The sequence below is a fragment of the Pantherophis guttatus genome, chromosome 2 (genome assembly GCF_059756535.1).
Source record: "Pantherophis guttatus breed Tessera chromosome 2, ASM5975653v1, whole genome shotgun sequence".
Classification (NCBI taxonomy): Eukaryota; Metazoa; Chordata; class Lepidosauria; order Squamata; family Colubridae; genus Pantherophis; species Pantherophis guttatus.
The window spans coordinates 187,140,878-187,158,959 of record NC_142064.1 but is presented as its reverse complement, the minus strand read 5'-3'; the positions used below and the strand labels follow the sequence as shown (position 1 = coordinate 187,158,959).

Below are 18,082 nucleotides of genomic sequence, written 5' to 3'. Positions count from 1 at the left end.
TTGAATTAGTTTGGACTATGCTGAGAATGAGTTAATTCTCAGCTGTTCTAATAAAGTCTGTTTGTTTTCAAACTGATTGCGTCTGATAATACCTACTAGGGCCTGGGTCACAACATTGAGCTTATTTCAAGCTCAGAGTTCTGGAATAACTGTAGACGCACTGTAGTTGAAAGGCATAGAATTAGAACTGAAGAAGCTTTTTGGATGAAAAGCAAATATTTTCAAGGAAAAAAGAGCCTTGATAGTACAGTGGTTTAGTGCACCCTGTTATTAACACAGCTGCCTGCAATTTCTGCTGGTTCGAATCTCTCCAAGGCTCAAGGTTGACTCAGCCTTCCATCCTTTCTAAGGTAGGTGAAATGAGGACCCAGTTTGTGGGGGCAATAAGCTGACTTTGTATAAAATATACAGAAGAATGAAGGCTATTGCTTAACGCATTGTAAGCCGCCCTGAGTCTCCGGAGAAAGGCGGCATATAAATCAAATTAAAAAAAAAAAAAAAAGCCAAGAAAGTTCTGTTGCCTTTTGGAAAAGCACCTTTGGGACAACCATGACCTGGATGTTTGAAAATCTCCACAGACATTAGAATCTATGCAGGTAGTCCTGGACTTACAATCATTTCTTTAGTGGCCGTTACAATGGCACTGAAAAAAGTGACTTATGACTGTTTTTCACACTTATGACCGTTGCAGCATCCCCATGGTCATGTGATCAAAGTTTGGACACTTGGCAACTGACTTGATATTTATGACGGCTGCAGTCTTCAGGGGTCATGTGATCACCTTTTTCAACCTTCTGACTAGCAATGTCAATGGGGAAGCCAGATTCTCTTAACAACTGTGTTACTAACTTAACAACTGTTGTGAATCACTTAACAACTGTTCAGTGAACCAAACTTTTGGGCTCAATTGTGGCCATAAGTCAAGGACTACCTGTATTGTATATTAAAGCAAATCTAAAGTCCTCAGAATCTGCTTCATTTTTTTGTTAGAAGACCCTTATTAGAAGTAACGTTCACAAGATACTCACTTCTCCCATCAACTCTTTCACAACAGGTACCACCCCATTGGTTTTTGTGAAGCCTTGGTAGGACATATTCCTGGCTGCCCTCTGTGTGCAAATAAAAATATCCCCATTCTGAGTCTCAAACCCAATGTACTTCATATCAGGCCGAACCCAACAATTAGTCTGCCCAAACATGGTTTCTGGTCTTAAAGTAGCAGCTACCAAGAAGATATTCTTTCCTCTAAGGCCACTGTAAAAGAAAGAAAGGGCAGTTTAGAAAAATATATTTAAACAAAAGTACACTTAAAAGATAAAAACAAATAGCTAAATAGTATTTTCTACAATCTATGGCAGTGATGGCTAACCTTTTTGCCATCGCGTGCCAAAAGCGGGGTGAGAGCGGGGGTATCGTGCACGTGCGTGCCCACACTCATAATTCAATGCCCACCCGTGCCCCGCCCTCCCGCGCACATGCACGTGTTGCCCCGCTTTTGGCATGCGATGGCACAGTGGGGACATTTTTCACTCTCCCCAGGCTCCAGAGGCTTTCTAGGAGCCTGGGGAGGGCAAAAACAGCCTTTCTCAACACCCCCTGCAGGGCCTCCAAAGGCCGGAAACAGCCCATTTCCCAACTTCAGGTGGGCCCAGAAGGCCCGAAAATCAGCTGGCCGGCGGGCACATGTGTGCTGGAGCTGAGCTAGGGCAACGCTCGTGTGCCCTCAGATACGGCTCCGTGTGCCACCTGTGGCACTAGTGCCATAGGTTCACCATCACAAATCTATGGCAACATACTTTGAAACATTTTCTTCCCAAAGTGCATCACTAAATGTCTATGGAGTTATTCAGGTCATGGTTGTCCCAAAGGTGCTTTTTCAAGAGGCAACTGGACTTTCTGGGTTTTCTTTGAAAACATTTCGCTTCTCATCAGAGAAGCTTCTTCAGGTCTGAAGCTGAAGAAGCTTCTTGGATGAGAAAAGAAACATCTTCAAAGAAAAACTAGAAAGTCCAGTTGCCTCTTGAAACAGCATATTTGGGACATACGTCTTATCAGTAAACTGTCCCTTCTAAGTTGACAATGAAGCCTATTCACTATGGGGATTCCCCTCTTCTTTTTCCAATCTTTGCACAAGGACAGTTTTTTAAAAAGACAGCACATCTTTGACTTATAAAAATGACTGTTTATTGTGTTCATTTTGTAGAGGAATAAACACAGGGAAGTCACTATATCAACAAATTCAAAATCCAAAGAAAAAAGTGATAAAAATGTTCTTCCAAATCCATCTGAAAAGAATAACCAAGCATTTATCTTGATCTAACTCCATATTGTCAATACAACCTGATGCATTTCTTAAGGCTATTCAGTTCAATGGAACTAATTTCCAAATGCCTTTAATTGCAGATCAATAGATCTTTTCAACTTTTCCAATGTTGAATGCCCCAAATAAGGCAAAACCTATTCCTCTCTCAATAACTGATATCCAGTGGTATCCTGTCCTCTATGTGAAAATTTCTACTTAACTGATCAATCTACATGACATAAATTAGTCTAATCTTAATTTACTTCATCAACAACCAAAAAGCCACTTTAAAAACCTTTAATATGTGTTTCCAATAAACTTTTAGCTTTCTTCTTTTTTTCCACTAACATCAGTATCAGTAATTATGCCGAGGCCTACCTTAATTTCAGAGGGTAAGGCTCTATCACCTTCATTTTGATTAGTGTGTATTCTTGAGGTCCCACACCCTAAGAGACAATATATACTGGTAAACAATTGTGTCACTTTCATTTGTAATCTCTTAGAACTACTCAGTCAAACCAGTCTTTATACATTAGACCAGGGCTGCCAAACTCCCAGCCCACAGGCCGGATGTGTCACATGTTGGCCACACCTACACCTAGTTTAGCGAAGGGGAAAAAAGTCCTGATACATCACGTGACGCCGCCGTGATGATGTGAGTTTGACACCCCTGCATTAGACTAAAACAAAGTCACTAGAGCAGGGGTTTCAAACTCACGTCATCACGGACTCGTCACGTGCTGTATCGCGACTTTTTCCCTCTTCGCTAAACCGGACATGGGCATGGGCAGACGTCGGCTTGACACCCCTGCACTAGAGTGATTTGTTTATTAATCAGATCTTTGTTTTTTATTGATTATTGTGAGCTGGCTAGGATCATTATATGATATAGGTGGCCTTTATAATGTCTGTAAATAAATAAATATATTACTTTGGATTGGAAGAGAAAAGTGTGTTTCAGAGTCGGGGTGGGAGCTGGGAGAGGAAGTAACTCGGGTAATATCTGTTGGCAACTCCTTAAAGCATCTGCATCTTTTCCCGGAATCACGTAACCAGTTTAAACAATTGCAGACAGATGCTATATACATTTCAAGGCATCTTATTTTTCTTTAACGTGAAACATTACATAATCCTGATATCAATAACAAGGAATGAATTATGTCGCACTCTCCCACCTAGAAAATAATGCAAGAAATTGGTGATTCTATGGAAATCTAGTATAAACAAGCTGCTGGTGACATAAAACCAGAGGCTAGCGTCCAAGCAGCTTTTCCAGAAGCTTGAGTGCCTAGGTGACTTTCCAATTTTTATTCTCTCTGAAAGTTGACTCACAGTTCCAATTTACAAATAACTTTTAAAATTATCTTTCCTACTTCTGCTATTTGCATCCCAAAACTATAAAAAGGTTTACTGAATCAAGCTCAACTCTCCTTACAATTACACATTTATCTTCTTGGCAATAATATACAAGAAACTGCCATTGGTTTCATCTGGAGTACTTTTTCAGTTTGGGACTCCTGGTACTTGAGATTCTAGCAAGTACTTAACCAAGTTGGACACACCTTGGCTTTTTTTTTTAGATACTAAGATTGGGTAGTCTACTACTAGTAGTAGTATTGATAATGATTTCAAAGTTCTGTCTAATTTCCTTTAGTTTTCTGTTTAGGTGTTTCAGTCAATTAGATGACTGAATAAAATTCCTGTATAAAATTGGGTCCAAACTTAACCCTTTAAGAAAGAAAAGGCTTCCCAGAAAGAATCAGGAAACAGTAGTGAAAGAGGGCAGGGTGGCCATTTTTCCTGATCCTCCTCTTCCCTCCTGCCCTCTGGCTTTAATCTCCAAAGTCTCAGCTAATTAAAACTTAGTCCTATTTTTTAAAATCCTTCATTACCTCCCCTGTTTGTCTGTCATGATCCATGCAAGGTTGACCATCTTTTGGTGAATAAATAGTATACCTACAAGGCAAATTAAGTCATTGTTAAAATGTGGGTACATACTAGATATTGAACAGCGAGTATTTTGCATTTGGTTAATGCAATTGAACACCCATGCCAGATAGCCACCTACTATGCAGACTAATTCCAAGGAAAAATGGTGCAGGCGCATCATTTTTTGCTTTTCATTTCACTTTCCCCAGAGAAGCCATAAGGGGAGCCACTATAAGTATTAGTGCTGTACTGAATTGGGCACTTATACCAAGTATCTTTAGCAGCCATACATAAAATGGAACTGCTACATTCAGAACAATTTTAATATTCTTTGAAATAAAGAATTAATCAGAACTATAAGAAATCAGGAAAGAAAGTTGGAAAGTTATTGACTCACTGAATGAAAGGAAAAAAACCCAACATTTTATACCTGGAGTTCAGGCTGACAAAGATTATTTATATAGGGAGACAAAATCTATTGATCTACCGTACTCCGCTGTGTCCATTGAAGCTAGCTGTGACTCAACCGCAAATCATTAATTGGATCGAAATATTGAAGTGGGAGATTTTAAAAAGCTGCCATAACCAATGATATCATTTACAAGAAATTCCAAGGACAACTTAAGACATGAAATTAGGAAAAACTGCGAACCTGGTACAATTCCATCTGAATAGTACACAACCACAGAATATTTACCGGCAAGTGTAATCTTAGACATTTGCAATAAATCATTTAAATTACATTCTGTCCATCATTTAGGAGGACTATATTCAATTATATTAATATAGAAAGCTGATATTTATGTAAAAAAAGGTTTTATCTTTATGTATTCTTTTTTAAAAAGTACATAAGCTTAACTAAAGAAATCAAACAATAAAGATAAAAAGGGAATGTCAAAATAAAGTATAATAAAAACAATGCAAAAAGGATCTTTCAATAACACATTCTTCCCATTCTATTCATTTTCACCAACCAATAACTGCTCTTATATAATTATTACTTATTTATCAAGAGAGACATAAGTATTTTCAATTTAATTGTATTATTTTGACCACTATGCTTATTTTTTTCCCTTTAATTTAATTAAAATTTAGGGAATATCAGTGTTAATGTTCTGCAATATACCAAACAAAATCATAAATATGGGATGGATGGTTCAGAGAACCCATAAGCAAATCATCTTCAGTACTGTATTTTTGACCTAGTTCAAGCAACTAAGCAACAAGAATCTGTGTTTAATGTTTTATAAATGGACACGCCAAGAAAGCATTCTTACCGTTTTCCAAATTTGATTTTCTTTCTTTCTCTGAGAGCTAGAAATTGCCACCGTACAAAAGCATCATAATAGGGGTTGACATCGGTGGTAATAAAGGAACGTCTCCAATCTATCTGGAAAGTCATGAAATAAAGGTCATTCACAGGGTGGAATCCAAAGACATTAACGCCATGGAGAAAGGAGAACAGCAATCACTATTCCCATGGCAAACTGCTTTTAAAATTTCTAAATATTGAAATCAGAATGTAATATGATGATCCTTAGCAAAAGCAATCTTTACATACTATTTCAGTTCTTCAGATTGTTTGTCGTCAATAAGAATATCAAATCTCAAGCCTAACATTTACAAAAAAAATGTGAACGCATTTGGACAGTTTTCTAATAGATACTTCTCATAGCCTGTGTGGGACCCAAGGCCTACTTATAAATAAAAAGTTAGAAAAGCAAAAAAAAAAAAAAAAGAAAGAAAGAAATACTTTTGATCAACCACATAAGAAATATGTAATACCTTTAGTCCCATGCGTTTTAAATCTTGAAGAGCCAGAGGTGGGAAGTAGCCAAGCCAATGTTCAGCCTCTGAAAATTTTATTATTTCTTCATCAGAGAGGCCTAAAGATTTCATGATGCTCCACTGGTATTTTGAAGAGCCAGTCTTAGCAGCAGCTTTACTCTTTAAACAACAGGGGGAAATTTATATACCTCATAGTTAAGTGCAATATTTTCATCATGTGCATTAAAAAGATCATTAAAGTTACAGGAGGACAGAAAAGTTCATTTAATATTTCACATTAGATCAGAATTCCTACAAATTTACTGTTGTATTGCAAGATGTAAATAATCTTCTAAAAGAGCCATAAATTATTTAAACTGCAAATCAAAGCTGGTTACCAGTAGCTTTATGAATAATTTCAAAAGCTCCCTGCAAGCAAGCAGCTCAGGCTTTTATCACTGGGAAGGGAGGGAGGAAGAGTGAATGATGTAGAACTGGATGGCAGGAATAGAGAAAAGGAGAGAAAGAAGAAGATACAGAAAAAACAAAATGATAAGTGGTGGTATGCCCAGTTAGTTACAGCCCTTGAATATAAAGGAAGGAGGGAAAACTACTATAGCCTTGCTTTTGAATACCTTTTTGCCTTTAGCTTTATCTTTAATGACCACTTCTTGCTTTGACTCCTCTTCCTCCTCCTCCTCTTCTTCATCTGGAAATTCTGGTGGACAACCATACAGCTCCATTTCTCGTTTCAGCTTATCAGCACATGCCTAAGTGAAAATGCACTAGAGATCTATAAACTGTTAGGACACATGCATCTAAGATCTGGATGGGTAACGCATACATTTATATATTCTTATTTGGTTGGTCACAAAATCAGCTAGGTGTTTCGACTGGTTACTATTATTTCTACAACTAGCTCTTCTGTGGCAACAGCTAAAATTGACAATGCTGTACATCTTTTACTCTGGTCCACGCAAAGGATGATTGATTAGTTCTCTGACCTGGCAAATTCTTTAAAATGTTATGCATTACTTTTCCAAAGAGAGTAAATAGATGCTTGCACTCCACCTGGAGAAACAGAAAAGCTGTTTTGAAAAATCAAGTGGATTCTTCTGTGGGAAAAGCAGATAGTTTCTTTAATCCTATCTTTTTTCTTGGACTGTAACTCCGGCAACTTTCTGGAAGCTTGTTCATTGCTACCCATGTTTTACCAACAGTTTTTATAACAGAGAAGCCTTTCAAAAGCAAAATTCAATCTTAGAAACAGCTTGTTCCCATAGTTGCACTGACTGTACTAAATCCACTGAATATACTTAAAAGTACCAATAAAAGAGAACTGTGAACTGTGGAGTCCTTGATGCTCTCTGAACTTGGATTTTTCATTACCTAACTACGTAACATCATTATTGCCACCCCACTCCCTTCTAAAACAGATGACATTACTTAGTTGGGTAATAAAATGTCTGCAAAAAAAGGTACAAGCTCAGAGAGCACCAAGGACTCCACACTTGTGTAATTTGAATCCGGGCTGGTCATTTTAAGCATATAACTTTTAATACCAAAGAAAGCAAATTTTACCATAGATGTGAGCAACTTGAAGATCGGCCACATGATCAAGGATTATTAGGACTGTAAAAAACTTTAGATTTAATCCTAAAAAGGGTATGGCAGTTTTGACTGTGATCCTGGAAACCGAAGTGATTGTTTTAACAAATCTTAGCTCCATAACACCTTTTGTGAATTGAATCTAATGTATTATAATGCCCCAGAATCACCTGTATCCTAAGATGGGCAATTCTAGTATACTAAACAAATGTGTACATGACATACCTGCTACATTTAAGTAAAATAGATTAAAAATAATGTATTTCTTTTGATTCAGAAACGGAATACATTTTTGTCCATACAATCAAGTGATTTTACCTTAATGGGCATGCCAGTACAATGAAGTCCAAAAGGAAATAAGCATTTCTTTCCTTTCAGTTTCTGGTATCCAACTGCAAACTATAAGATACATGAAAACAAGACCAAGCATTAATGTCTGAGAATAGGAAAAAGAGGGGAGGATAAAACACAAATAGTTAAACTAGAAATTATTTATTAAAATGCCTCAGCAATTTTTTCCCCTTACGGAAAATTCAAGCAAGATACAGAATTTGAAAGAAAGAAAGCCATTTATTTCAATGTCTTTTAAAGATAGAAATTAGAAGCAGTTGAAATCCCATGGCTATTTATGGTACAACAGCCAAATCAACATAATTTTTACTGCATTCAATGGGACAGTTTTAGGCAAACCTATGTGTGATTCTAAGATTATAATTTCTGTTCTCCTCAGAGGTTGTAGACATGGATAATACATACTTAAAGTCAGTACGAAAGTTATTGTTAGGGTTGTAGTACTATTAAAGTAGTATTTATTAATATAACAAAGATAACATTATATATAATAAATGCTTCGGCAATATGAAATTCCATGGTCAATGAGCTGAAGAGTTTGGGAACCCCTGCTCTAAATGAAAACTTTCTGAATTAAAACAAAGAGAATAAGATTTATTATTTCAAGACCATTTAGTTATTTTTATGTCTGAATTTTTCTTTTAACCTATTTCTCTTTGAAGTTTTTTTACCTGTGATGAGCCACTCAGAGTTCCACTCCTGACTACACAAATAAATAAATATTAAATGTGTCATTAGAAAAACAGCAGGTTTTATAAATTTCTATTTTCTATTTCTATTTTCTTTAGAAGGGCTTCACAAAAGCACTAATAAAAATTCTTACCTCACATTTCGATAAAGAAAATGTGTGTCCTAGGTGAAGCCGGCCATTCATGTATGGATAAGGAAAAGTAACAAAATATTTTCCATTGCTGAATGAAGATTTAAAACATAATTTTAAAAAAATCAATTAATTTTCAGAAATTCAGCTTAAACACATGTAAGGTTATGGTCCTATAAATATTTCATGACTTGTCACTGCAATATAATATACAATATAATATTCAATAACAGGAACTTTGAGTGCCACATTTGAAACAAATGAAGTGACCTTGTATAAAAATTAAAACGTTATAGAAATATTAATTCAATGATACCCAATTAAAAAAGACTTAAGCTACTAAACCTGGGTTTTAGCTGATTAAGTTTGTATATCATTAAATACAGTGGAAGATATTCCATAGTGTCTGAACAACAAATTCACACAATAGAATATTTCCTTGTTCATAATTACACATACCTCTGAAAAGCCTCACAAAAACTTAGGAGAGATTACTGAGAATTTTGGTCTGAATGAAGGAGAAATAATTGAAAAAGAAAATTCTGCATAAGTAACCTAAGTTTCTCAATTCAAACACAAACCTCCATAATAACAGAGAACTCCAAGCATGTATGTATACACACATGCACACACACACAGAAATAGAATTAGAATTCTATCATTGTTGAGTTGCCTCAGCTAAGTTTCTATGTATGTATGTATGTACGTACGTATGTATGTATGTGTGTGATACATATACATACATACATACATATATATATATATATATATATATATATATATATGTGTGTGTGTGTGTGTGTGTGTGTGTGTGTGTGTAGAGTCAGCTGGCAGTCCAGGTTCAAGACCCACACATGGGGTGAATTCCCGTTATTTGCCCCAGCTCCTGCTAACCTAGCAGTTCAAAAACTTGCAAATAGGAGTAGATAAATAGATACCACTTCAGTGGGAAGGTAACAGCATTACACCTCAGCATATAGTCATGCTGGCCACAGAAGCATCCTCCAGCAACTGTGGCTCCCTTGTCTAAGAAACAGAAATGAGCACTGCCCTCTATAATCAGACATAACTGGACTTTACCTTTACTATATATGTATGTGTGTGTGTATACGTATTTGTATACATATACATATACATACATACATACATACATACATACATACATACATATACACACACACATACATACATACATATACATACATGTATATGTATATATGTACATGTATATGTACATATGTACATGTATACATGTACTGTTTGTAAGTATATATGTATCCTACAACTCTCCAAATTTGAGACACATACAGTTGCATGCAAAAGGAACCTCATTCTGCTAGAAGAACATCCTGATCAGATATAAATTCCTTTTTCCCCTCGTTCATTTTTGCTACAACCAAACAGAAACAAACTAATAATTAAATGGTACCCACAATCAAATTATAAAACTATGTAGCAGAATGTCATGCTTAATTTTAATTTTCACTCAGAATTTCTCAATCCAAGTCCTTTTAAATGCACTCAGCTAGATGGCAGCACTTACCTAGCCTTGTTCAACTGGACTGAAAATTACTAGAAATCCCAGAACAGTAGGTCAAACCAGAAATTAATTGAGGAGGCAGCAGTAGCAAACCATTTCCATACCATTATCAAGAAAACTACATGGATATGGCCATGTCGTCAGCTACATTTGGACCTGATTCACAAGAAATCTCTTAGGTGTCACTGCTTTTAACTTTTTATGGGCAGCATAATGAAAACAAAGATTAAAATAATTATATCCTGTCATAATATACACTTGTGTATGTGTATTTCTGATTCAGCTATTCAGAATAAAAATCTACAGATGTGTATCTCTGTTGATTTACCAACCTTACTACCGTTCTAGCAAGTTGTTATGTATTTGTCACCTATTTCTTTAAATTCTTTTTCTTAAAGAAAAGAGGTCAGGAATAATAAATCAAGTTGGAAATTTCAGAAATGTAGATGCACATTTGAAACCTATACCCCAGAATATCAATTCTTAGTACAAGTAGTCCTCAATTTACGACCACAATTGTGCCCAAAATTTCTGTTCCTAAGCGAGACAGTTAAGTGAGTTTTGCCCCACTTTTTGATTTTTCTTGCTATAGTTGTTAAATGAATCACGTAAATTAGTAACAGGGTTATAAAGTGAATCTGGCTTGCCCATTGACTTTACTTGTCAGAAAGTCACAAAAAGTGATCACATGATCCCAGGACATGTAAGTATGATCTAATTTCCAGGCATCCAAATTTTGATGACTTAACCATGGGGACACTGCGATGATAGTAAGTGTGAACAATGGTTATAAATCACTTTTTTCAGTGCTGTTGGAACCTCAGACAGTCACTAAACGAATGGTTCTAATTTCACGACTACCTGTATTTCAGTTTTTATTAAGCAAAATGACAGAAATTAGCCAACTCTGAATTTGATGCTTCCAACTATACACATATTTTAGTTGTATATGGAATGTTATTTTCAGATTTCCTAGCTCCTAATCTGGTCTTACATTTCACATGGATTTCAGCTCTCTGAAGGAACACTTTTAAGGAAAGTGTTATATTGCATTCACTCTTTTGGCAGGAAAACCTCTATAGTAGTTCCCATATTGTATCTGGAAAACATCTTATTAGAGACAGATTCTGTGTGACTCATTATACTATACATAAGCTTGCTACTACTAAAAAAATTAAAATGTTAATACTAATTTTCTATTATTAAATTAAAGCTAATACATAACTAATATTTTTTTTAAAAAACCGATTAGATTTAAAATTTACACACTCAAATATTGAAATTCTCAGTCACATGTGAAATTCTCACCTTTTGTGACTTGCCGCATCTTCTGCATTAACTTCAAATGCTCTTTCATTGTGCCATTTCTGTTGGATTTCCTCTTCTATTTTTTTCAAGAAGTCGACTTTAGCTGTCCCTTTCCGTTCCTTAAAAGATCAAATAATCCCTAATTAGTGTGATTAGCTTAAATAATATAATTTATGTTAGTATAAATGGTATAATGTTGTACCGTTATTGTGCCAAAACTTTGAATTTTCACACAAACATCATATCCTGAATATTAACTCTACAATATTATCCAGATATTATCTCTTATAAAAATTTCAAAAATATTATGAATTTACAAATATTATCAATAAAATAAAATTACTGCCCTCCTTTTCATTTGAGTTCAGATAGTCCTTATTTTCTTAAGAAATTTAAACCTGCAAAAGATCAAGTTGTGCCAGTTCAGTAATTCATTTTAGTTCTTGTCACATTTTAAAAATAATCTACTATATATTAGTTGGGGATTTATACCTTCATATTGATTGGATAATGAAAGTCCCAATTATCTAAAGAAGTGAAAATATGAAAATTGATCATATTTTCACATTTATTCAATTGTAAGTTGTGCTATTATTTTTCTATTTGGCAGACGTTTGATAGCATTTGCAGTGTTAAAGAGTATGCAGTTAGCCCTCACTTACCAATCACAATTGGAAATGGCTTGTTAAGCGATAAGACATAATAATGTCTTGTTAAGACATAAAAGTTAAACAGCATGTGACAATTATGATGTCAGTTATGACATCAGTTCCTGCTGCAGTCATTAAGTGAATCACCCAAGATCATTAAACACAATGCCATATAACTGTGACTTGGGACTTCCTGCCAGCTTTCCCATTGACATTGACTCTGCTTGTTGGAAATTAGCTGTGAAGGTTGCAAAGGTGATCAAATGACAGCAGGATGCTGCAAATGTCATAAATGTGCACTAGTTTCCAAGCACCCAAATTGTAATCACATGACTGCAGGGATGCTGTAATGGCCACAACATTGTGGACCAACTGTAAGGTTTTTTTTAACACCATTGTAACTTTTAATGGTTGCTGTATGATGGCTCACTAAGTAAGGACAATTTGTATTAGCCTAAAAGGAAAGTCTTTTTAAAAATGGAAATTGTGTTTCACAATTTGAGACAAATTGCTTGATTTTATTTGATACCCTGTTCCCTTCTGTATGACAATTGGAGATGTGCAACCATCGTTGGTAAATATAAATAATAGCCTGGGATATTATGCAAGCTGAATATGAATCTGGCAGAAAAGCAGAAGCAGAAAAGCCCCAAGTTCCACTTGTCATATTGCTATGTACTGAACCAAAAGGCAAAGTAAAAAAAGTATTATGTTACAATCAGCATATCAGTTGGAAATTTACATGACAACTCCAATGACACCTAAAATGCACTGTGAATTTATCAAATCATATTTACTTCTCCCTTTTGGTTAAACAGCAGCTTACAATCAAAGCAAAACAGCTAACCAACCCTCATAGCAGGCAAACAAAATGAACTCAAGCAAGAGCAAAAACAATCAAATCAGGTATCTCAAAAACTATTATTTTCATTCATCAGACAATCACACTTAGGATAAAGCGATCAATGTCTCACTCTGAAATATGGGTGAAATTTACTATAATACTTTTATTATATATAAAACCAACACATCTTACTAGTTTGTACTAACAGCAGCATAATCCATACTCTTAAGAGTCACCAGAATTTTTATTTTTGAAAACAGAAATCTAATATCTGTAACAGTTTCACAAAAAGACAGCTGTCAAAAAAATTGAACTCTTGTCCTCACTTTGCAAATTGGGCAAGGTTTCCTAAAGACTTGTGCAAAAGACCTTTCTTTTGTTAAAGTTTGCACATGAGATACTAACCAGAAAGTCATCCAGTTAATCCAAATAAACCCAAGCAAAATAATAACAGGGCAAACAGGAAATATTTGAAACGAGACTTCCATGTATTCTTTTATCCTTGTTTTCAAGATGCCTCCAGCACAGGATAATCTAGACGTCATAAAGGCATTCAGTCAATTCCCTTAATCCCCAGTCAGCATGCTCGCTGAGGAATATGGGAACTGAAATACAAGGGAGGGAACGAGAACGCTCCATTAGGTCAACCTTCCCCAACCAGATGTCTAGCAAAGATTGCGGGGATTTCGGGCAATTCTCAGGAAGAGCCATTTTATGCTACCCGTTGTAAATATCCCTGCAATTTTGCTTATTTAGTATTAGGTTATAAACCACGTGGAATTTAACCCGGAATATTCCAACCAGTCCCTTTCTAAGTGAAGGGTATATCTCGATAAATGACAGCATAAGAAGGAAGGGGGGGCGGCCCACTCGCCCCTTTTTTGCTTTTTCCGTTGACAGATCATCCTCCGATCCATACTCCTGGCCCAATTGCTAGCTAGCCCCCTAAAATCAATCCAGGCAAACGCCGTCACCCGATATTCACCGTCATCGCTCCTCGAGAGTCTGAAAGACTTCCACCTGCAGTTTACGCCCCCAGCTCCACGCCGCCGGTTCTCCCACAATGCATTTAAAATAAAGATGGATCCGGTTCCTTCGCGAAGACTTTTGGGATGTTGAGTTTGCGCAGAGCTAACACAGTGCACGGTACCCGCCAGCTGAACTACAATTCGCTACAAGCCAAGCGTTACTTTACCAGAGCTTGTCGCGTGGGATTTTTCTTTTTTTCACAAACCGCGAGGTCTTGGAATTGAATACGTTTCCCATAATGCACCGAGAGGATGAAACCTATCGATGCTGACCAATAGGAGTATCCAAATCTTAAATTTCAGTCTCTGATATTGCGTTTATTGTATATTTGATGTCATAAGCGAAGCGGGAGGAATAGAGGTGAAATAACTTGTATAACTTTTCAGAAGCTGTTGCAAAATGGCAAATGTAATCAGTGTTGATTCTGTTTGCATTCTTTTGTTTTTAAATACTTTTCTTCCTACTGAAAAAAAAAAAGCCTTCCAGCCGTAAAGTAAATATAACTAATTATAATTTGGATATTCACGTTGGTTGGATTATATGAGCACTATCATTTAGGACTTGATTCTAAAATGCATGCTAAAGGAATGCATTTTGCAGGAGCAAAAACAAGTTGCATGCACTGTAGTCCTATGTGAGGCTCACTGACAAAATTATCCTATATTTGTTTCTGAAAGTTTGCTAAGTATGCAAGAGTTGTGATATATCCAAGAAGCTTTTCGGTGCCACTTGATGTTCAATTTGATATCATCATATTGCAATGTTTCTCAAAGTGAAAAAGCATTCCAAGAGATAAAGGATTTTATTAAACCCTCTCTTGTTCTTAAAAGTATATACAAACTTTCAAAATTGTCCCTGAGGCACAGCATATTTTTACTAAGTAACATATCCTTGTTCATATGAAAAAAATCATGCGGTATTGATGAGAAAAAATTAACCTGAGGATAAAAATAGGTATTTCTAGAAAAATGGAGTATTATACAACATTGTTTCTTCACAGTTCTTTTATTTAAAATAATTTTCTTATAAACCTTGCACACACTAAAGAAATAGAAGATGGCTTTTTGCATTTATACTTATATGCAGTTAAAAATTCAAAATTATTAGGAAATAAAGCCCACTGAAATCAGTATTACTTAATTAGTAATACTTAATTATTAATAAGCAATATTATTTTTGCTATACTATACTGCACATACATAACAATATGCACAGGGAATCAAAGCACTAACAAAATTAGACTTATCTTGTGCGGTAATAGATAAGAATTTTTTATTGGCCAAGTGTGATTGGACAAGGAATTTGTCTGGTGCATATGCTCTCTGTGTACATAAAAAGAAAAGATACATTTGTCAAGAATCATAAGGTACACACTTAATGATAGTCATAGGGTACAAATGATGCAATAATAGCATTCAAAATATGACAGGAAGTGCCTTTTTAGTTTCTACACCCAAATCACCTCTCATTTAGGCATTTGGGAAACTAAAATAATTCAGATTCATTTGTCTTAGCACTGTATCAGCAAGTATCAGCACTGAAAATCCCTTCAGTGAAAAATTACTTCCAAAGATGCTTTAGGTCTGCGATAGGTGTTTCTTTTGTTTACTGTAATTACATTCTTTGGCTACATTTGGCTTATTTAAACTTTTATCAATAAATATTAGGAATAGCATAAATGGGAAGGGTCAAATGCGTGTCTACGTATACAATTTCCAATTGCTGATGTTAATTTCATTATAGTCAGGAATTCAAAGTATTTAAGATACTGTATTTCTCTTAATTTTATTCCTAGAACACAATAAAGTAGATTGGGCTAAGAGTGACTGGCCTAATTCATTGGGTATCCATGGCTGAAAGAGGATTTAAAGTTGTTCCAAAAATTTAAACTATTATACCACTATCGCTTTTCTGTGCATGTGTAGGTAAATATTGTACATGGTGAGTGTACAAATCATATATATTTTGGTAAATACATGTTTTTGGTATTTTGGTAAAATACACCTTTACTAAATGTAATGACTGATTATTAATAGATATTGCTTTCCTCACATAGTACATGTTGTTTCTTGGGGGGTTTAGACGATCTAAAATTATGGCATATCAGCTTTCATCTTAGTTTTTAACCTTATCACATGCCTGAAGTTATATCCTATGCTAGCAAGTATGAGAATTGTTGGGAGGCGCGACTGTAGCCATGTGCAATTTAATGTGGCTCTAGAGTATACACCTATACATAAAGAGAATCGTTCGCGAACTCAATACAAATTCCTTCCTAATGCGAATGTCAATCACCACGCATTTGCTGAAAATAGCGTGAAAAAAATTCACCCTTGGGAAATTAACGCGACGCCGCGCACAGAACGCAGTTCATTTCCGACTCGCTCTATGCCCGATTAACGTGCGTTGTACGTTAGGAATGTATTCGCCAAAGGCTCGGAAACACACTTTTTACGCTGCGTGGTTTCACGTATCCCAACCACCCGCGCTTCGGCAGCAGCAGCTCTCCTGAATTAGGAGCTCTCTTTACAAAGATTTCAACGCGTGTTGGCTCGACCTAACCTGCTGAGGCCTCCCACCGGTGTTTTCCCCCCCACCCCCACCTCTCTTGCTACTGTACTCCCAGCAGCTTTCGGATTGGTTCCTTCGCTCGGGGGCGCTGTCGCGCGATTGGCTGCCTTTCCTCGAGGCTCCGTCGTCCGATTGGCTCCGCTGCGAAACCGGGTGCCCGCCCCTTCTCCGATACCCAGCAGGTTACGTTGCGCCCTCTCGGTTTAGCTAGTTCCTGGTCTGACTTAGGCCCAGGCTCGGCGAAACGGGGGAGGGGCGAGAGTTAGAGTGCTGCTGCTGCTGCTGTTGCTGTTGGCGAGGGACTACTTGGCGGGAGAGGGAAGAAGGGACCGGAGTCAACGCGGGGGGAGGGAGGAGGGATGTTGCCCGAAGTGTAACTGCAGCGCCGCCGCCACCGCCGCGACCCTCCTCGCCATGATCATAGAGAACGTGGACGCGCTCAAGTCCTGGCTGGCCAAGTTATTGGAGCCGATGTGAGTGCGGGCTGGTGCGGGAGAGTCGCCAGAGGGCGGGCGGGCGGGGTGGGGGGGGGCAGCCAGGGTGAGGGGACTTTTGGGACCTTAAGGCGGAGATTATGGGGCTTGACCCGGGGAAGAAGGGTGGGCTGGCTTGGGAAGGGGCCCGCAAGGGATGCGTGGAGCTGGGGCTAATAGAAGCCGAAGGACCCCAAGGAGGGAGCAGAGGGCGCGGGGTCCTGCCGGTGGCGTGGAGCGTCCCTCCGCCTGGATTCCGAGCAAGGCATTGTAGTAACAGCTACAGAATAAACTGGGAATCGGGAGGTTGGGAGAGAGAGAGAGAGACACACACGTGAGGATGAAGGGGGCGATGAAGCGCCTGAGTTTCCACGGGGACAAAAAGCGGGGTTTTTGCTCGCCTACTTGGTTCCCAAAACGTCCCGATCGTGGTTTGAGAGTATTGAGGTGAATGAAGGTTTGACAGAGAGGGAGGCGCTGCGTGGAAGTAAAAAAAAACGTTTATTTAGGGCAGTGGATCATATACTATAGCAACTGGGAAAAGAAATGAAACCATTGCCCATCCGTCGCTCTGACCCCTTCTCTAAATTTGGGTTTGAGTCGAGTACTTTGAAAAAAAAAGAGGAAAAAAAACTTTTAGAAGAAAGAGCAACTGGCTAGGATAATGAAATATTATTTTTTTGACAAGTTCGATGGTAAACTAACATAATACCAAGAGGTTTTCTGAATTATTATTTTTTTATGCAAGCACCTTGTCTATAACTTTGAGAGATTCTGACCCATTTAAGCTTTGAATCCTAAACCTTTTGTTTTATTTCGTCCAACAGTTGACCAAAACAAAATTTGTACCTTATAGCAGTTATTATATCTTTCAAGACATTCATGAGAAG

At 37.1% G+C, this 18,082-nt stretch overlaps 2 protein-coding genes across 4 annotated transcripts in view; one reads left to right on the top strand and one right to left on the bottom strand.

Annotated features, from left to right (window-relative positions):
* The window catches only part of LARS1 (leucyl-tRNA synthetase 1), a 52,003-nt gene extending 37,377 nt beyond the window's left edge, over positions 1-14,626 (bottom strand). Inside the window, exons 1-10 of the mRNA XM_034405089.3 lie at positions 14,105-14,626; positions 11,626-11,744; positions 8,781-8,868; positions 7,925-8,005; positions 6,634-6,768; positions 6,017-6,178; positions 5,509-5,621; positions 4,195-4,258; positions 2,681-2,748; positions 1,029-1,254 (exon numbers count right to left, since the gene is read on the bottom strand). Coding sequence (XP_034260980.2) covers positions 1,029-1,254; positions 2,681-2,748; positions 4,195-4,258; positions 5,509-5,621; positions 6,017-6,178; positions 6,634-6,768; positions 7,925-8,005; positions 8,781-8,868; positions 11,626-11,744; positions 14,105-14,110 — 1,062 coding nt within the window. The 5' untranslated portion in view covers positions 14,111-14,626. The remainder of the gene's footprint in view (positions 1-1,028; positions 1,255-2,680; positions 2,749-4,194; positions 4,259-5,508; positions 5,622-6,016; positions 6,179-6,633; positions 6,769-7,924; positions 8,006-8,780; positions 8,869-11,625; positions 11,745-14,104) is intronic.
* A 2,219-nt stretch (positions 14,627-16,845) lies between these two features.
* The window catches only part of RBM27 (RNA binding motif protein 27), a 39,592-nt gene continuing 38,355 nt past the window's right edge, over positions 16,846-18,082 (top strand). Inside the window, exon 1 of one of the 3 annotated variants that reach the window (XM_034405100.3) lies at positions 16,846-17,192. In XM_034405100.3, the coding sequence (XP_034260991.1) occupies positions 17,134-17,192 (59 nt within the window). In that variant the 5' untranslated portion in view covers positions 16,846-17,133. The remainder of the gene's footprint in view (positions 17,193-18,082) is intronic. The other 2 variants (XM_087887425.1, XM_034405104.3) reach the window with 2 other exon arrangements.